Source organism: Sphaerodactylus townsendi, linkage group LG03 (assembly GCF_021028975.2).
Source record: "Sphaerodactylus townsendi isolate TG3544 linkage group LG03, MPM_Stown_v2.3, whole genome shotgun sequence".
NCBI lineage: Eukaryota > Metazoa > Chordata > Lepidosauria > Squamata > Sphaerodactylidae > Sphaerodactylus > Sphaerodactylus townsendi.
Window position 1 is genome coordinate 152365865 of NC_059427.1, and position 18035 is coordinate 152383899.

The window sequence follows — 18035 nt, forward strand, 5'->3', positions numbered from 1 at the left end:
AGACAAGTTGTATTACATTGAGGCAGTGCTAAGCCTCTGAAAATCAAAGGCTATGTCTGCTTGTCAGGTTGATGGATGTGGGACCTAATTAACCTGAACACCTATCCATTCCATACTAATAAGCAAACCTGTGTTTGGGATATACTATTATAGACTGCTGTGGGGGAGGAGATTTCTATGATCTGATGCTCCTTCATAAAAATGACTATCTTCATCTAGTAAATTAGCTTTTTGGGAAAAAGATTCCAGCTTAAACAGCTTGCCCCTGGCAGCTAGTTTTCTTGTGCAGTGATTTTTATTCTGTTTTTGTTTTTTGGAGCAGTATAAAGCTGTATGGATCCTACCCCCACAATCTGGAATGGCATACAAAGGTTTATCATTTCAATAAGAACCAGGCATCTGTCTGTGCTGGAATGAGAGAAGGGTATAAAATGGATGCTGCCAACGCAGTTTGCCAAGTTGGCTTCATGTCTGCATGGTACTGCATGGTTTAAGTTGGACAGTGTGAGATTCCAGTGGGCAACATGTGTCTGAATATGCTGTTTATTTCTTCCCAGGGTGAGCCAGGCCCTACGGGACAAGCAGGGCCTCCAGGATTTCCAGGGGATCCTGGTGAGCGGGTGAGGAATTCTCTGTGCAATTCAAGAGGAAGGCAGCCCACCCCTTTTCCTGCCTGAGGTTTTCTGATCAGGGGGTTGGGAAAGAGAAGTTGAGGAATCACTAGTATGTGCCTGTTCAGTGTACCTCAGTGCTGCTGCCGGGAAGCAAGTCCCAGCTTGATGCAGCTCATCGTAGCTCAGGGCTTGCTGGGGTTGATTGACAGGTACTTCTCTGAATTCCTATACAGGGACCACCAGGGTTCACAGGTATTCCAGGAGCTGATGGCATTCGTGGACCTCCTGGGATGATGATTATGTTACCGGTGAGTGATACAGGGAGATAATGCAGCAGTGTGGGTGGAGCTGGGAAACGAAGGACATTTTTATTATGAACCCCCCCCCCCCCAAAAAAAAAACAACAACAACAACATTGTTTTGTTTTGGTAGTGGGTTCCAGAAGAATGCTATTGCCTCGTATTGCTGCTGCTTTACAGCCAGGATCCCCAACGTTGAACCCATAGGCACCATGGCACCCACCAGCACCTTTTCTTTCACTCACCAGTGGTTTTTAGAAAGTGAGCGATGCCATGTAGCAATGTGATTGGTGATGCCATGTAGCAATGTGATTGGCTGTACAGTTGTTATTTTTTAAAAAATGCTTTGGTAGCAGAAGCCACAAGCATCTGCACAGTGTTTCTGAAATTAGGCTGTGGCAATCGTTTTGTGGCTGGGTACACCTCCTGTGGCAGCCATTTTGTGGCATCCATCTTGTGGCTATACCCATCATGTTGTGTTAGATGTGCCCACAGGCTCATAAAGGTTGGGGGCCTCTCCTTTAAAGCAACAAGGGAGTTCCACTCTAGAGTACAGGTGTGTCATTTTGACTTTGTGCTTCAGCTGGAAAAATATGTAAGGTTGCCACTGCCAAGGGAGCTGAAGGCAGGAGACAGGTGGAAAAATCTGTTTGGAGGTGACACGCAAGCCCATTCAAGACAGGAAAGCTACCTGTACCTGTAACTCAACATACCTGGTGATAACAGGCTATTTCTGGGTTCATGCTAACACACCAGTTGTCCCACACGGAAGAGAATCCTCAGAATTTATTCGAGGGCTAGGGAGTTGAGCTGAAGTGCACAAATGTATCTGTTAAAAATTAGAATCTTTTATGTATTTAAAATGGATTGGTGCAATATCACATTTTTATCCTGAAGACAACCCCAGCAGCCCTCATGGGGAGATACTCTGAGGCATATGGTGTGATTGCCAAGGCAGTGCTAGCAAAATGACTTCCCTGCAATTAGCAATCACTGCCCAGGCTGTAATGTTGGTGTGGGACTCACTCCCAGTGTCGTAGTGCCAAGGGGGCAGTGTGTGTGTGTGCACACGATGCACCGGGTGCGCGCTGGTGCGGGGGTGTGGTGGGGGCATTCCGGGGCATTCCGGGTGAGTGTTCCAGGGTGGGAGTGAAGGCGTGGTAGGAGCGCAGTGCACACATGTGCCCCAGGCACAGTTCCCCCTCACTCCAACCCTGCTCAGTCCCACCATGCTGTGACTTCCCTTCTATCACTAGTGGCTGCTGGGAAAAGGGGGACTGGGAGGACACAGCATGAGAATCACATGGCAAACATTAGGGACAAGGTGAACTAACTTAGCTCAGGGGAGCCATTTTTGGTATCCATTGTGATGCTGTTCATGACAACACACGCTCCAGCTCACAGTTCAGCCCTTACCTCGCTCGGTCGTAGGTGATTTCAGTATGACATAGTTTCCTTTACTGACTTCCTCTTTGTGTATCCATTTCTAGTTTCAGTTTGGTGGTGACTCTTCCAAAGGCCCTTCAGTTTCTTTTCAGGAAGCCCAGGCTCAGGCAATTTTGCAGCAAGCCAAGGTAAATGTTCCATCTGTGTATGTTCTCCATGTGTATGTGCCTAGGATACTGAACCTGCTCTCAGACTTGTATCTTTGGCTGCCTGGCTGTGTTCTGTTTGTTATCGTCACTGTAATTTATATATCTGTTAACTGTGATATAATCTGTGGATTTTTCACCCATGGAGATCAGAGAAGCCTAGACCACTTCCAAATTCTGAGGCCTCTGGTAGTAGTGGAAAGTGACATTAAGTTTCAGCCAACTTATGGAAACCTTTCATGGGGTTTTCAAGGCAAGAGACATTCAGAAGTGGTTTGCCATTGCCTTCCACTATTTAGTAACCGTGGACTTCCTTTGGTGGTCTCCCATCCACGTACAAACCACAGCCAACTCTGCCTTGCTTCCAAGGTCTGATGAGTTCAGACTGGTCAGGGCTCTGAGGCCCTTCGCCATAATCATTTTTAGTATGCCATAATCATATATTTATTTAAAATGACAACATGTGAAAACAAAATAAGGCACCAAAAAAGACTGTCACTCTGAATCTGTAAATAAAAACAGTTTGTCTTTTACCAAATCAAGTCTTATTTGCTTACATGTGCAGTTCTGAGCTGAGAGAATGTGATATATTTTGAATCAATAGGGATCCACATAAAAACTAGTTTCAAAGTGTATCAAAATGACAACAAATGAACAAGGATGTAAATCTAAATCCATGTCTCAGCTTGAGGCCTGGTACAAATGCCCTTCCCACCCTCCCCCACAGGCCTGTGGTTCTCCTCTCCCAATTCCTCATAACAGCCCTGTAGTGTAGGGTAGGCTAAGAATGTCTGCCCTAAGGGTCTCCAGTGAGCTTCATGGCAGCGTAGGGATTTGAAGCTGGATCTTCCCAGTTCCAGCCCAATATTCTATCAGTCATACCACATAACTTTTAAACCCTTCCCTTTCATTGAACCTGGGCACTCCACTAGTTCATCTGCTCCTGCAGTTCAGTTTTTCTTGTGAAAGCATTACAGGATTCCCGGTAACTGAAGATGGAGTCCATTTCCAGAGGTATGATACATACTGGATATCAAATCTCACTTACACACCATTCAAGAATGATGCTTTTATCTCACACTCCTGGTCAAATTAAAGGACAGTTTTGCTCCTCTTCCCCTGGGGCACCTTTTCAAGTGCCATAACAGTCATGGGGGCAGAGGAATGGTGAGTCTCTTGTGGCTTTTTCAGCACTTGCGAACGTATAGGTGGGGGAACAAGAGTACGGTGCTGAGGGTCTGATTTTACAATATCTTGAAAATGGATATGGTGTCCTCATGGCAGCCCCAAGGATACTGTCATGCTTAGTTTGGCTCTCAGGCTGTTTCTTAACCTGCCTCATCCCTGTTCCCACAGTCAGGTTACAGGCACATGCTAGATGCCTCATTCCAGAAGTCACATCCTGATTCAAGGAGAGTGTGTATGTATGTGTGTGTGTGCGTGTGTGTGTGTAAAGTGCTTTCAAGTCATAGCTGACTTATGGTGACCTAGTAGGATTTTAAGGCAAGAGATTAACAGAAGTGGTTTGCCTCTGCCTTCCTCTGCAAAGAGATCCTGGACTTCCTTCGTGGTCTCCCATCCAAGTGTTAGCCAGGGCCCTGCTTAGCTTCTGGGATCTGACAAGATCAGAGTAGCCTGGGCCATCCGGGTCAGGGCTTGATTCCAGGAATAGATTAATGAAAATCAATCCAGATAGTTTAGAAAAGTGAGTGAAGCCAAACTATATGGGAGAAGTCCATGAGTTTGGAGGTTTTTTTCTGGTAATGTTGAAAGAGGTGGTGGTGAAACAATGGTTAAAAAGCCATTGCTAGATTTTTTGGATCTAGCCAACTTCTTCCCATTCCCAAATTTCTCATTTCTGGGTAAGGTAATTGAACAGGCAGCAGTAGAGCAGCTGCAGGCTTTCTTGGGTGACACGTCAGCTTTAGACCCATTCCAGTCCTGCTTCTGACCTGGATGTGGGACTCTACTGGTCGCCCTCACAGGTGATCTTGGAAGGCAGCTGGATTGGGGATGGGTCTGTGTGGCTTTGCTTGTTAGATTTCTCAGCAGTGTTTGACACAGTCAGCCACATTCTGTTGACTCACTGCCTTGTCAACACTGGAGTACGTGGGACAGTCCTTCAGTGGCTGGTCTCATTTCTCCAGGATTGGGGACAGAGAGTGACACTGGGGAGTTTCAACATGACACCCTTTGGTGTGTGGAGTTCTGCAACGGGTTAGTCCCTCTCCAGTGTTGTTTGACAACTATATGCACCCTCTCCAGTGTTGTTTGACAACTATATGCAACCCAGCCAGCCCGTTTTGGGCTGGGTTGCTATCAATATGCAGATAACACCATAGTATTTATGTTGATGGATGCGATCCTGGACAATCTAGTCAGACATTGGGAGGCTATGGTAGGATGGTTCAAGTAGAGCTACCTGAAACTGAACCAATCAAAGATAGAGATCCTATGATAAGCTGGGGGGGGGGGGGCAGGGGGGAAGATACAGCTCCCAGCTCTTGATGGAGTGCAGTTGGTTCCAGCTGCGTGCATCAAGAGTTTGGGTGTGACTCCACATGCCTCCCGATCAGTGCAGGCCCAGGTCCGAAATATGGCAAGGATGCATTTTTTGATCTCCATCAAGCCCAGCAGTTGACTCCTTTACCTGTCCCATAGAATTATAGAATTGGAAGACACTACAAAGGTCATCAAGTCCAACCCCCTGCCATGCAGGAATACACAATCAACAGATGGCCGTGACAGAAGGCCAGTCTCTGTTTAAAAACCTCCTAGAGAAGCAGATGCCACTATACACTGAGGCAATGTATTCCAGTATTGAACAACCCTTACTGTCAGGAAGTTCTTCCGAATAGTTAGGTGGAATCTCTTTTCCTTTCCTTTGAATCCATTACTCCTTGCTGACTTGGTCATAGTGTTCCATGTAATGGTCACCTCTAGACTGAACTGTTATTCATTCTGCATAGGGCTGCCCTTGAAGCTACTCCGGCAATTGCAGCTGGTCCAGAACGCTGCTGTGCAGGTTCCTAGTTGGACCCCTTAGAGGGCATGCATACAACCTGATCTCTGCCAGGTGCACTGGCTCCAGGTTGAGTACCGGATCAGGTTCAAGGTTTTGGTACTTACCTTTAAAGCTTTAAATGATCTGGAACCATTGTATCTGTGGAACTGCCTCTCCTTATATACCCTTCAGAAAGCATTTCACTCATCTAGTACCAACCTTTGGGTAGTCCCTGACCTCAAGTTGTCTGGCTGTCCCCAACCAGTGCCAGGATCTTTTCGGCTCTGGCTCCAGGAACTCTGTCTAATAAGACCCGGGCCTTGCGGGGCTTAGTTCGGCAGGGCTTATAAGACATTCTTCTGCCAGGCTGAGGACAGCAAGGGTTATATAAATCAGCTGAACTCTCTCCTACTTTTCCCTTCCATCTCTCCCGCATTCTTTTGATTTGGCTTCCTTCCTTCCTTCCTTCCTTCCTTCCTTCCTTCCTTCCTTCCTTCCTTCCTTCCTTCCTTCCTTCCTTCCTTCCTTCCTTCCTTCCTTCCTTCCTTCCTTCCTTCCTTCCTTCCTTCAACTTCCTTCTTCCTTCCTTCCGTCCTTCCCCCCTCCTTCCTTCCTTCCTTCCTTCCTTCCTTCCTTCCCTTCCCTTCCTTCCTTCCTTCCTTCCTTCCTCTTCCTTCCTTCCTTCCTTCCTTCCTTCCTTCCCTTCCCTTCCCTTCCTTTCTTCCTTCCTTCCTTCCTTCCTTCCTTCCTTCCTTCCCTTCCTTCCTTCCTTCCTACCCTACCTACCCTACCTGCCACCTACCTACCCTTACCTACACTATCTCCTACCTACACCCAGTTTGGGGAACTGGTGTGTGAGAATGCCCTGATGCACCCCTTCTTTCTCTTGCCTTGTAGCTCTGGGCTTTGAGGTGCTGCAAAGATCCTGGGCAGCCTGGGAGTAAAATGCACTCATATCTTGCCTTTCTCCTGCCAAGCTAAACGGAGTTGTGTTATGCTTGGTTTTGCTACACACAGGTTACTAGGTAGACCTCTCCCAACCTCATCAGATAGGCTTAGCTCTCCTTTCAAAGAGCCTGATTTGACACCTTGGGAGAGAGGGGCAAGAAATTATATTCCATCAAGTCATAGAATCCTTAGAGTTGGACGAGACCCCAAGGGCCATCAAGTCCAACCCCTGCAACACAGGAACCCACTATGAGAGAGTACTCCTGTCAGATGGGCCATCCCAGCCTCCTTTTTAAATACTTCCAAAGAAGGAGACTCCTCCCACACCTCTGAGGTAGTTCATTCTCCCACTGTTGAACAGCCCTTTACTGTCAGGAAGTTTTTTTCCTGATATTTTAGGGTGGGATTCTCTTTCTTTCACCTTGAACCCATTACTCCTGGTCCTAGTCTCTGGAGCAGCAGAGAAAATAGAATTTGCTCCCCTCACCAACATGACACCCCTTCAAATATCTAACTTCTGACTTATGAATCAGTGACTTCCAAAACATCCCCTGGTTAATAACCTTGCACTTTTAGGTATCAATGCAAACTGAAGGTCATGGCTTCCTTTTTATTGACTCAATCCAATGTCTCTCTGGGTGGGTCTTTCCTTCCTTTGTCCTACTCTCTTCAATGTTTCCTTAGCATATTATCTTTTCCAGTGGAAAGCTTTTTTTCAGTATGGCTAAAGTACACAATCTTCAGTTTAGTCGTTTTAGCTTCTAGCAGCATAATAACCCAATGAAGCTTTTATCAGGCTGCAAAGAAGGGTGAGGTGTGTTTGGTGTTTACCATGTCAAAATTATGTGTGCCGTATTTTTTTTTAAATGTCCAAGAAAAGTCTAAGCTGAAAACCTTTCTCCTTGGGTTGGGTTTTTATGTGTGCAGTGGTGGGGTGGGGTGGCAGTTTGAGAGAATATTCCAACATTATAGAGAAATAAAATAATGTAACAGTATAATTATTCCTTAACAGTTCATAGAGGTCAATGCAATTTATTCTATCATGTAAAAAAGTTGTTGATTATAAAGAAAAAATGTGTATAGTATATAGGGGTCACCAATTTGTATTCCACCCACCCAGCCAAGAATGTAGGTCTGGCCCTGCTTGCTTCCTCCACACACAACCCCTTTTGTTTACGTTAAACTCTTTCTTGGGGTTTCATCTTCGTGTGTTTCTCTCTTTAGCTGGCTATGAGGGGTCCACCTGGTGCTATGGGTCTCACAGGCCGACCGGGACTGCTGGTAAGTAGCTACTTACTGTTGTAGTAAATTGTGACATAAAGTATTTTTAGTATATGACCAGCTAATTTTGGTATCTGTAATGATGGCTAAGAGCAATCCTAAGCAGATCTAAGCAGATTCTTAAACTGAATAGACTCGAATCCTACTCTTAATAGAATGTTTACTCTCAGGAAAGACTGCAACCATAAGTTAGGGAATTTGCTTTTTCTGAGCATTACAAAAACAAATCTTGGGGGAATATGGGACAAGGTTTCTCCCTCTTCTAGGGCTTAAGCAAGAGCGTTTACAATAGTCTGTACCTCCTTGGTTTCCCATCTTGTTCACCCTGCACCTTGGGGGGGCTAACAACTGGATTTGTAGAAATTCTTATCACTGCAGGAAACAACTCCCTCTCTAAAACAGTTTATTTCAATTGACATCACAATGGTTTGTGCAAGGCCTCTAGTAATATGGACCAGGGAAATGTGCAGCATTATGATGTCACTGGAAGCTGCTTTATATTGATCTGTCCAATCAGGATTATCTCCCTCTGTGCAGCAGCTGGGTTCTAGGGGTCTCAGGTGGGAGGTCTTTCACATCACTTCTCACCTGATCTTTTAACTGGAGATACTGGGGATTGAACATGGGACTGTCTGAACTACAGACCTTTACCTTGGAGCCCACACGGCCCCTTCAGCAGTAATATTATTTGCAAACAAGGTTAATTTTACTGATACTAACAGGGAGAGGGCAGAGCTAACAATCTGGTTCCTGTGCTAGCTGACATATGTTTCAGATATAACATAACTGGTTTTGCCCTGACCAACATTTATTTGGAAGTGCATCACTATTTTCCCTCTTGGAATATTCATCTATTGTTCTGTGTTAGATCTGGAGAATTATAGAGGTATTACATATTATTTTTGTAGGGTCTGCCGGGGAATTCAGGATTGAAAGGAGATGCAGGTGACGCAGGACCACAGGTTGGTTGATGAAGATAAAGATCTGAACTCTTTGCCTGTTGCAATGGAGTAGGGGAAGTGACAGTCTCTGGGATTTCTCCCCCCCCCCCCCCCAATCTCCATGCCTCTGAGTAATTCAAATCTACATCCTTATCAAATGACAAGGTCACTCTGTCCCCCTCTGTGTCTCCCTCTGTCCCCCTCTGTGTCTCCCCCCTCTGTGTCTCCCTCTGTCCCCCTCTGTGTCTACCTCTCTCTCTCATCATTTCCCGTTTGCTGGCTTGTATTGGAATTCACAAATTCATTTAACAATCTTAATCTAATGAGCCTTTTTCTGTTTGTTTGTTTGTTTGATCGATTGATTACTTTCTTGCCCCTGTTAATGGCCAATCCCACTCCCTTCCCTCCTTCCCAACAATGGAACACAATAAAATATATACAATCATTTTTTAAAAAATAATTTTCTAAAGCAAAAATAACAAAAACGAAGCCCAAATCACAGAAGTCAGCTTCAAGATAACAGCCAGGCTTTTAAACCCAAAATTTTGGTCAGCCTTGAGAGTTCAAGGGAGCCAAGTTAGCCAGCTGAGAATCTCTGAGCAATGGAACTGCAAAGGGCAGAGGCCATGCTAGAGAAATCCATCTGCCTGTTTGCCACCTGTGACACTTTTTTTTTGTATTAAAGTTTTATTATAGTAGATTCTTACAGACATAATAATACCCCTACCACACATCACATATTCCCCTACAATTACTACAATCACATTACATAAAACCATCACCTCACCCTTGGTGCATATGACTTCCACTTGGAATCAGTATATCGTCTAATATCATTCATCTATCACATATTTCTATTTCATTTCAGTAATTTTATCAACATTGCAGGCATAACAAAAATGGTTTATAGTCCTCATTTTTCCTTAAAAACTTAATCACTGGTTCCCAGATTAATACAGCTTCGTCAATTGTGCTTGTACTTAGCACTTTAGATAGTTTATCATATGAGGCAAACTCCAGGAGTTGGGTCATCCAATCTTCTATTGTTGGTATTGTAGAGCTCTTCCATTTTTTTGCGAATTGGATTCTCCCGGCAACTGACATATATAAGAATAATGTTTCAGTCTTTTTTTCCATTTTTCTTTCTATGATATTTAAAAGAAATAACTCTGGAATAAAGGGTATTTCTATACATAAAATCTTTCTAATTAAAGAATAAATCTTGTACCAATATTTTTGGGATTGCATTTTTGGGATTTTTGGGATTGCATAAAGGTGCCTTTCTGACTGCCACATTTCCAACATCTGTCAGAGTAAGTACCATACATTTTGGGCAGTTTACTTGGGTACAGATACCACCGATGGAAAATCTTAAGGTAATTTTCTTTTAATCTTATTGCTTTAGTAAATTTTTGTTTATTAACCCACACATTTTCCCAAGTTTCCAACGGTATTTATTTATGTAAATCCTGTGCCCACTTGACCATCCCAGTTTTTACTTGCTCGTCAAAAGATTCAATTTGTAAAATGTCTTGATATAATTTACCAATAGTTCCTGGCTTCTGCTCTTTTAGACATTTCCATAATATTGAATCCTCCATCTCAAAGCCTAATTTTTTATCTGAATTAAACTTTGATGTAATCTGAACAAATGTATATCATGGACATATTTGTTGATTAATTTTTATCTTATCTCTTTCCTTTAAGGTTATCTCACCCTTCAGTTTAATCAATAAATTTTTATATCTCAACATATCCATATCACCTTCATATGTGGCATTTATCAAGGAGGCTTCATATGGAGATATCCAGTTTGGAGTTTTTCTTATATTTTTCTTTTTGTAGTCTTCCCAGGTTTTAAAGATTGCCTTTCTTATTACATGATTTGTAAATAATTTAAATTCTTTTCCCTGGGCTGACCAAATATAAAAGTGCCATCCAAATGTCAGGTCAAATCCTTCTAAGTTCAATAATTCTTTATTATCTAGTACCATCCATTCGCAAAACCAAGTCAACCCCGCCGCTTTATAATATAACTCCATATTTGGGAGCCCTAATCCTCCTCTGCTAGCATGATCGCACAACACCTTATAGCTAATTCTGGGCCTCTTTTTTTCCCATATAAAGGTTAGCAGATCTTTCCTACATGTTTCAAAAAATTTCTTTGGTATCATAACTTGCAGATTTTGAAATAAGAAGTTCATTTTTGCAAGTACATACATCTTTATCAGAGCAATTTTACCTAGAAGAGATAGTTTTAGATTTTTCCATAAATTTAGTTTTGCTTGTATATGTTTCCATTGCACTTCGTAATTATTATTGAAAAGAGACATAATTACTTTTTGCTAGTACTATTCCTAGATATTTGGTTTTCGACACCAGTTCAAATTGTAATCTTTGGGAAATTTCTTTTTCTCTATATTTGTTTATATTAAACAACATTAGTTTTGTTTTTTTTCATTTACCTTCAAGCCTGATATTTCACTGAATTCACTTATTTCTTTCTTGAAGGCATCTATTACATTATTAGAAGGATCTAAAAAAACGACCAGATCATCAGCGTATGCTTTGGTCTTATACTGCCATTTCTTAATTTTGATGCCTTGAATTTCTTTGTTATTATTAATTCGCAATATAAATGGTTCTAATGCCAGAATAAAAAGAAGCGGTGACAGGGGGCAACCCTGCCTTGATCCTTTAGTTATTTCAAATCTGTCTGACAATTGACCGTTAATTTTAATCCTTGCTGTTTATTCTTGATATATTGCCTTTATCCATTTCCCGAATTTGTCACCTACTCCAATTGATTCTAGTACGGTTAACATATATCTCCAATTTAGGCTATCAAATGCTTTTTCTAAATCCACGTATATGATTGCTGCATATTGGTCTAGTTTTTTGTATAATAATTCTATGATATTAATGTCATATTCATTCTTATATATCTATTAGGTAAAAAACCGTTTTGATCTTCCCCAATAAGTTTAGTTAATGCTGTTTTAAACCTGTTTGACAAAATTGCAGCAAACAATTTATAATTGCAATTAAGAAGCGATATCGGCTGATAGTTTTTTACATTTGTTAGATCAGAATCTTGTTTCGGGATTACTGTTATTATTGTTTCTTTCCAAGAGTCTGGTACTCTACCTTCTTCTTTAATTTTATTCATCACTGGTATTAATGTTGTATATATTTGTTCTGCAAAGATTTTACAGAACTCGTTTGGAATCCCATCTGTTCCTGGGGACTTATCTAATTTAGATTTCCCAATTACATTCTCCAATTCTGCCAATGTTACTTCTTGGCTCAAATATTCTTGTGTTTCTTTATCTATTTTTGGGATTCCAAATCCATTTTCTGGAAATAAGCAGTTTTTATTTCCTTCTTGTCCATATAGTTTTTTATAGAAATCTGTAAATTGTACCATTATGTCTTCCTGTTTAGTATAGTTTATTCCTTCTCTATTTTGTCAATTTTTCTAATCTCCGTTTGCTGTCTAATTTTCCAAGACATCCATCTTCCCAATTTATTTGCCTGTTCAAAGTTTTTTAATTTGGAAATTTTTAAATTCTTTTCCATCTCAGATTTATATAACAATGTTAATTGGTTTTGAGTGTTATTTAGATCTTTCAATAGTTCTACATCTCTTGTATTAGAGATAATTTTTTTCTCAATCTTTATGATCTTTTCTTTAAGTTCATTTTCTATTTTTCCTTTTTCCTTTTTCCAATTTGCGTTCTCTTTAATAAATAGACCTCTAAGATATGCTTTACATGCTTCCCAGACCGTATACATGGCCATTCCTTCTGTCTTATTAAATTCAAAAAATTCTATAACATCTTTTTTGATTTTCTTAATTATTTTTTCTTTCTTTAATAAATAAGTGTTTAGTCTCCATAGACTCTTTTTTTTGTCTTCCTCAAGGACCATACCACTGGTTTATGATCCGAAAATATGGCTGGTTCAATAGTTTGCGTACATAGATCCTTAGTAGCCCAAACCATATCAATCCTGGTGAATGTTCCGTATTGTTTAGAGTGGTATGTGTAATCTTTACTATTACCACTAAATAGCCTCCATACATCCCTTAGCCCAAAATAATCTGTTAATTGAAAAAAGGACTTAGGCAGCTTACCTCCCAAATTTTTATTATGTATATTAGTGCTTTTGTCCAAAATAGTCGACACTATTCCATTCATATCGCCCATCAGACATATAGAGATGTCTGAGATATCTTTTAATTTTTCAGAAAGATCTTTATAAAAGAAAGCTTTCTCCTCATTAGGACCGTAAATGCCTATAAGTAAAGTTTTTTGCATTTCCCACATTATTTCCACCCCTAGAAATCTTCCCTCTGGGTCACTAAATCTTAACTTTGGGTTCAAGTGGTCTTTAATATAATATGCAACTCCCCGTTTCTTTTTATGCATTGCTGAGGTGAAGCATGAAGCATATTCCTAATTTTGCATTTTGTAATAAATCCAAATCCTTAACTCTAACATGCATTTCCTGCAAACAAATAATGTCAAATAATTTTTTCTTTAAATAATAATAAATTTTTCTCCTTTTTCCTGGTGAGTTCATACCATTCACATTCCAGGAGATGAGTTTAGCAGCCATTGTGACTTATTTATATAACAGTCTTTTAAGTCTTACCAATATCTTTTACCAAATCTTCCCCCCCCCCTTTTATAATTGTCAAAGAAAAATAATAAGTTGGGAACAGATTAACTTACTTATTCTTACTTTACACAAATTCCTCCTTAATTTTTTCAAAAAAACCTGTGCTTGATCTACTGATACTAGTCTATATGACTTGTCTTGAAATCTGAAATGAAGACCTTCAACCTCTTCCCATCTGAAGGTTATTCCTTTAGTTTTAAGTACATCTGTCAGAAAGGTATAACTTTTCTGTCTGTTAAGAATCCAGAAGGGAACTTCTTTCAAGATTATTACTTCTTTTGCTTCAATTTGCATTTTTCTCTTTGAATTTTTCCTTAGGATTTCATCTCTTGTTTGTTTCCTTGAGAATATCACCAGAATATCTCCTTTTTTAAAAAGGTGTCCACCTTTTTCCTAATTCTAATTACTCTGGCTATCTCTTCTTCTACTATATCTTCTTCCAAATCTAGAAACTTTGCAATATTTATAATCATTAGTTTTTCTACTTTCTCTCCTTTTTCTTCTGGAACGCCTTTAAATCTAAGCATATTTTCTTTCTGTCTGAGTTCCATCAGTGCTTCCATTTTTACCAGTCTTCCATTCTCTCCTTCCAAACAATTCACTTTTCCCTCCAGTTTACTAATAACATAATCTTGGGAATCAAGTATTTTCCCTTCCAGATCTTTCAGCTGATTTTTTTCATCATTTTTAAATCTTCATCAATCTTTTGAAAATTGTTCTCAAATGCTGTTAATTTATTATCCAATCCGTTAAGCTTAGCCAAAGTATCTTTCTTCATTTCTGTCATTGCCTCCAGCAATTGTTCCATTCTTGCCTCCATTCTAAGTGCACCTTCTGTTTTTTCTATTTTATCTGGGATGCTGTTTTTCCTAGTTTTATGCATTCCTTATTCCGTTTGTATTGAGGTTCTACTTCTTTCTTTACTTCTTTACCATATTCCTAATATTATGTCAACAGGTCTCTTTATATTTCCACAATTACCGTTCAGTCTATAAGGCTCTGGTTTGCAAAACTGCAAAGTCTATGTTTTTCCCATATAAGTTCAATCATATAAATTCATTCGTATAAGTTCATTCAAAGTAGTCATTTAATCAAGTAGTTTCCAAACCATATCCCTCCGTTTAACTGGTCTATAAGGTTTCCGCGTCTCAGGCTGACTTTCAGTTTTTCATTGAACAGAGAAGAGCTGCTGTCTCCTAGCCGCCAATCCGCCAATCCACCAAGTAAACATTCAAGCCCTTCCTGCTCTTCAAATCCCGCGACCGAGATCTCACGGTCTTTCGCGGTCATTTTCTCTTTTACTTATAAGTAGAGCCTCTTTCTTTTGTATTCTCCTGCAATATTCTTAAATTTTCCCGTTTAATTCTTATCCACTCCGCATTATTGTTCTTGTATTATGTTATCCAAGCTCCTCTGTTGTTTTGAGGTGTTGCTGGTTTGCAGGTTGCTTCGCTCGCCGTTCTGCCGATTGTCCGTCAACTTGCTGAGAGGCATCCGGAAAGCCGCGCCGTGGGTTTTCGCGGCTCCTTTTCCCTCTCACTGGACGGGTTATAGAGAGGATTCCTCCTCTCCTTTTTGCTCTCCCTACTCTAGGGAGCAAGGCTCCTTTACTCGTGCCGTCGCTGCGTTGGCACAGAGCAAGGAAACCATACATCTAAGGCTTGTATGGCGGCACCCGAGCATTCTCAGACTTCACCCGCTTTCCTCGCAACCGGAAGTCCACCTGTGACACTTCATTAGAGAGAGGCAGCCAGAACAGGATCTCTTTTATGGATGTTGTGCTTTATTGGTTCTCCTTCTATCCAGTGTGGATAGTTTATAGGTGAATGTCAGCACTTTGAACTGCTCTGAAACCTCATTTGCAGCCAGGGTGGAAGCATTCTTCTGACTCCTTCTAAGATTGTAGTCAATTGGAGTTTTCATTTTGCCTTTCCTGCATTTTCCTTGCAATACCACTTTATCCCTGCCTGCCTGCCTGCCTGCCTGCCTGCCTGCCTGCCTGCCTGCCTGCCTGCCCGCCCGTTCGCCTGCCTCCGCTCGCCCGCCCGCCCGCCTACCTGCCTGCCCGCCCGCCCGCCTCGCCCGCTCCTGCCCGCTCCGGCCCGCCCGCCTGCCTGCCTGCCTGCCTGCCCGCCTGCCCGTCCGGCCTGCCTGCCTGCCTGCCTGCCTGCCTGCCTGCCTGCCTGCCTGCCTGCCTGCCTGCCTGCCTGCCTGCCTGCCAAAAAAATTTTTAGCCAGCTATTTCCTTACAGAGCTCAAGGGAGCATGTTGTTGTTGTTGTTTTCAAGCCACAGCTGTAAGCAACATGGAGATGTAAAATTGTTCTATATGACCTGGAAATCTATACAGCAGTGGTAAAAATATAATTAATATGTGTATTTTTTGTAAAACTGACTGGAGAAGAACACATTCTACAGTTTCTATGTGCTCAGAACCATTTTCTCCCCTTTGATTTGAAAAAAACCAACTGCCTCCTAAAATCAAAAGTGAGGGGGCCACTTCCCTGAAAAGGTTGTTCCAAAATTGTGAGGCTGACACTTTAAAGGCCCTGTCTTGCGTGCCAATCAAATGAACTTTTTTAAAAAAATTATTTGAATAAAATGATTTAAGAATCACATCAATGGTTATTCCATATTATTGCTGTTCACAAATACAACATTATTACTATCTTTAAAGAAGAAAAAGACAAGAAAAACACAAAAAAGAAAACCCTCCTCAAATCCTGGGGGGGGGGGGGGGAGAGAAACTACCCAGTCGATTCTTGTATAACATATTTATACTATTTTCTAATCCTTTACCTTATTAACACAATACAATAACCTCAATTCTATTATTCTATTTTTACATATTTATATTCCCTTTATTCTACATTTGTTAAATAATCTTCAAATAACAGATTCCAATTTCTTTTGAAGGTCTCTTCGTCTTCTCTTAATTTCCAAGTCAATTCGTCAGCTTCTATTATATCAGAGATCCTCTTCTCCCAATCTTTCATTGAAGGTGTTTTTCAGATTTTAAAAGCTTCATCTCTGGTCTTGCTTAGTAATCAAACATTTTAAAAAAAATATTATTTTTATTGTCTTGATGGATGGGACACTGAAGAGGACTTTTCCTTTGCAATCTTAATTTCAGGCAGGAACATAAAAACCTGTCCTTTCAGATACCCTAACTGCCATATTGGGCTTTTAGCCAGTCAAAACAAAACACCTTGAATTAGCTCTAGAAATGGATCTGCAGTCAATGTAATTGTGGTAATAACAGGTCACATGCTCTTGGTAGCTGGCTCTAACCAGTTCAGGAAGAAGAAGAGTTGGATTTCTGTATCCCCCCTTCTCTCCTGCAAGGAGACTCAAAGGCTTACAAACTCTTTCCCTTCCCCCCTCACAACAAACACCCTGTATGGTGGGCTGAGAGTTCCACAGAACAGTGGCTACCCAAGGTCACCCAGCTGGTGAGTGTTAGAGTGCACTGGCTAATCTGAATTCCCCAGAGATAAGACCTCCATGTCAGGCAGCAGAGCTGGGAATCAACCGTTCCTCCAGATTAGAGCACACCTGTTTTAACCACTACACCACTGCTGCTCCTCTAGCCACAGCATTCAGGCTCTTACTCTCTTTGCATCTCAGTGAGAAAGGTGGACCTGTAAATGCTACAGTGAATGAATAGCGCCAGTCAGCAACCAAAACCCAAATCCCTCCCACCAGCCAGTGTTAATTCTCAGATACTTCATGCTGGGTCAGTGCAGCATCTATTATTTATTAAATTTATGAATGGGCGTCTACCTTGCCCTTCTTCTGCCACAATAGTGGGGCCTCAGGGCGGCATGTACACAGAGGATGGTAACATCACTGTATTTTCAAAGGGACACCTATTTTCAGTCATTGAGATAAAGCTGGGAGATGGGAAGTCGCGTGTGGAACAACTCAGATCTCCCAACCATTTATTTTCTTTTTTTCATAGGGTCCCCTTGATAATTTCAGTCAGTTGGACCCCAGGGAAAAACTGGTAAGCTGGTAAGTATCATTGCCCCTCTCCCTTTCATGGCTGAATAATGCTGCTACCACCTTTCCTTTCACCTTTTCCTCGCTCTTTTCTCAACAGGGGTCGCCAGGAGCTGGATGGCTTCAGAGAGGGCTCTCGGGGAAACTGACCAAAGGTCTTTATCATTATTCAGGGGTGGCATTGATGTGGGAGGGAGAGGACATTCTTGAGATTCCTAATGAGGCTTCTTCAGTAACACAGCTGTGTGCTATTGGTTGAACTGTGCAAAGGGTCTGTAACTTTCTGTTTTTGTGTTGCAAGTATTCATCAGGGATAATTCTGCCTCACATAATGCAAATCACATGAAATTGAAACTTTGCCTTTGCACTTTGTACAAGGACATGAGGCTAATCCAGGGTCCATCTAGCAGTTGTATGGGGGGGGGGGTAGAATGGCACCCGGGGCAAAATGGCCCCCCACTTATCTGAGTTCAGCTGGCTTCTTGTTGCAGCCTGGTGGGGAAAGCAGCCTGGTGGGAACTACACTTTCCAGGAGAACCCCAAAACATCGCTGTTTTTGGCCCATGCAGAATCTGCTTTGTTTTGAAACGCCATGAGGCGTCACCTTAAGTCTGCTGTGACTTGATGGAAAACAAAACAAAACCATGGCTTCCTGAATGCTGCACTGCATTC

The 18035-nt window shown here is 41.6% G+C and overlaps 1 protein-coding gene across 1 annotated transcript in view; it reads left to right on the top strand.

Moving 5' to 3' along the window:
- Positions 1-18035, top strand: part of COL5A3 (collagen type V alpha 3 chain) — a 123834-nt gene that overhangs the window by 15311 nt on the left and 90488 nt on the right. The window contains 7 exon segments of the mRNA XM_048487504.1: positions 558-620; positions 848-922; positions 2404-2487; positions 7682-7738; positions 8647-8700; positions 17323-17367; positions 17464-17595. Coding sequence (XP_048343461.1) covers positions 558-620; positions 848-922; positions 2404-2487; positions 7682-7738; positions 8647-8700; positions 17323-17367; positions 17464-17595 — 510 coding nt within the window.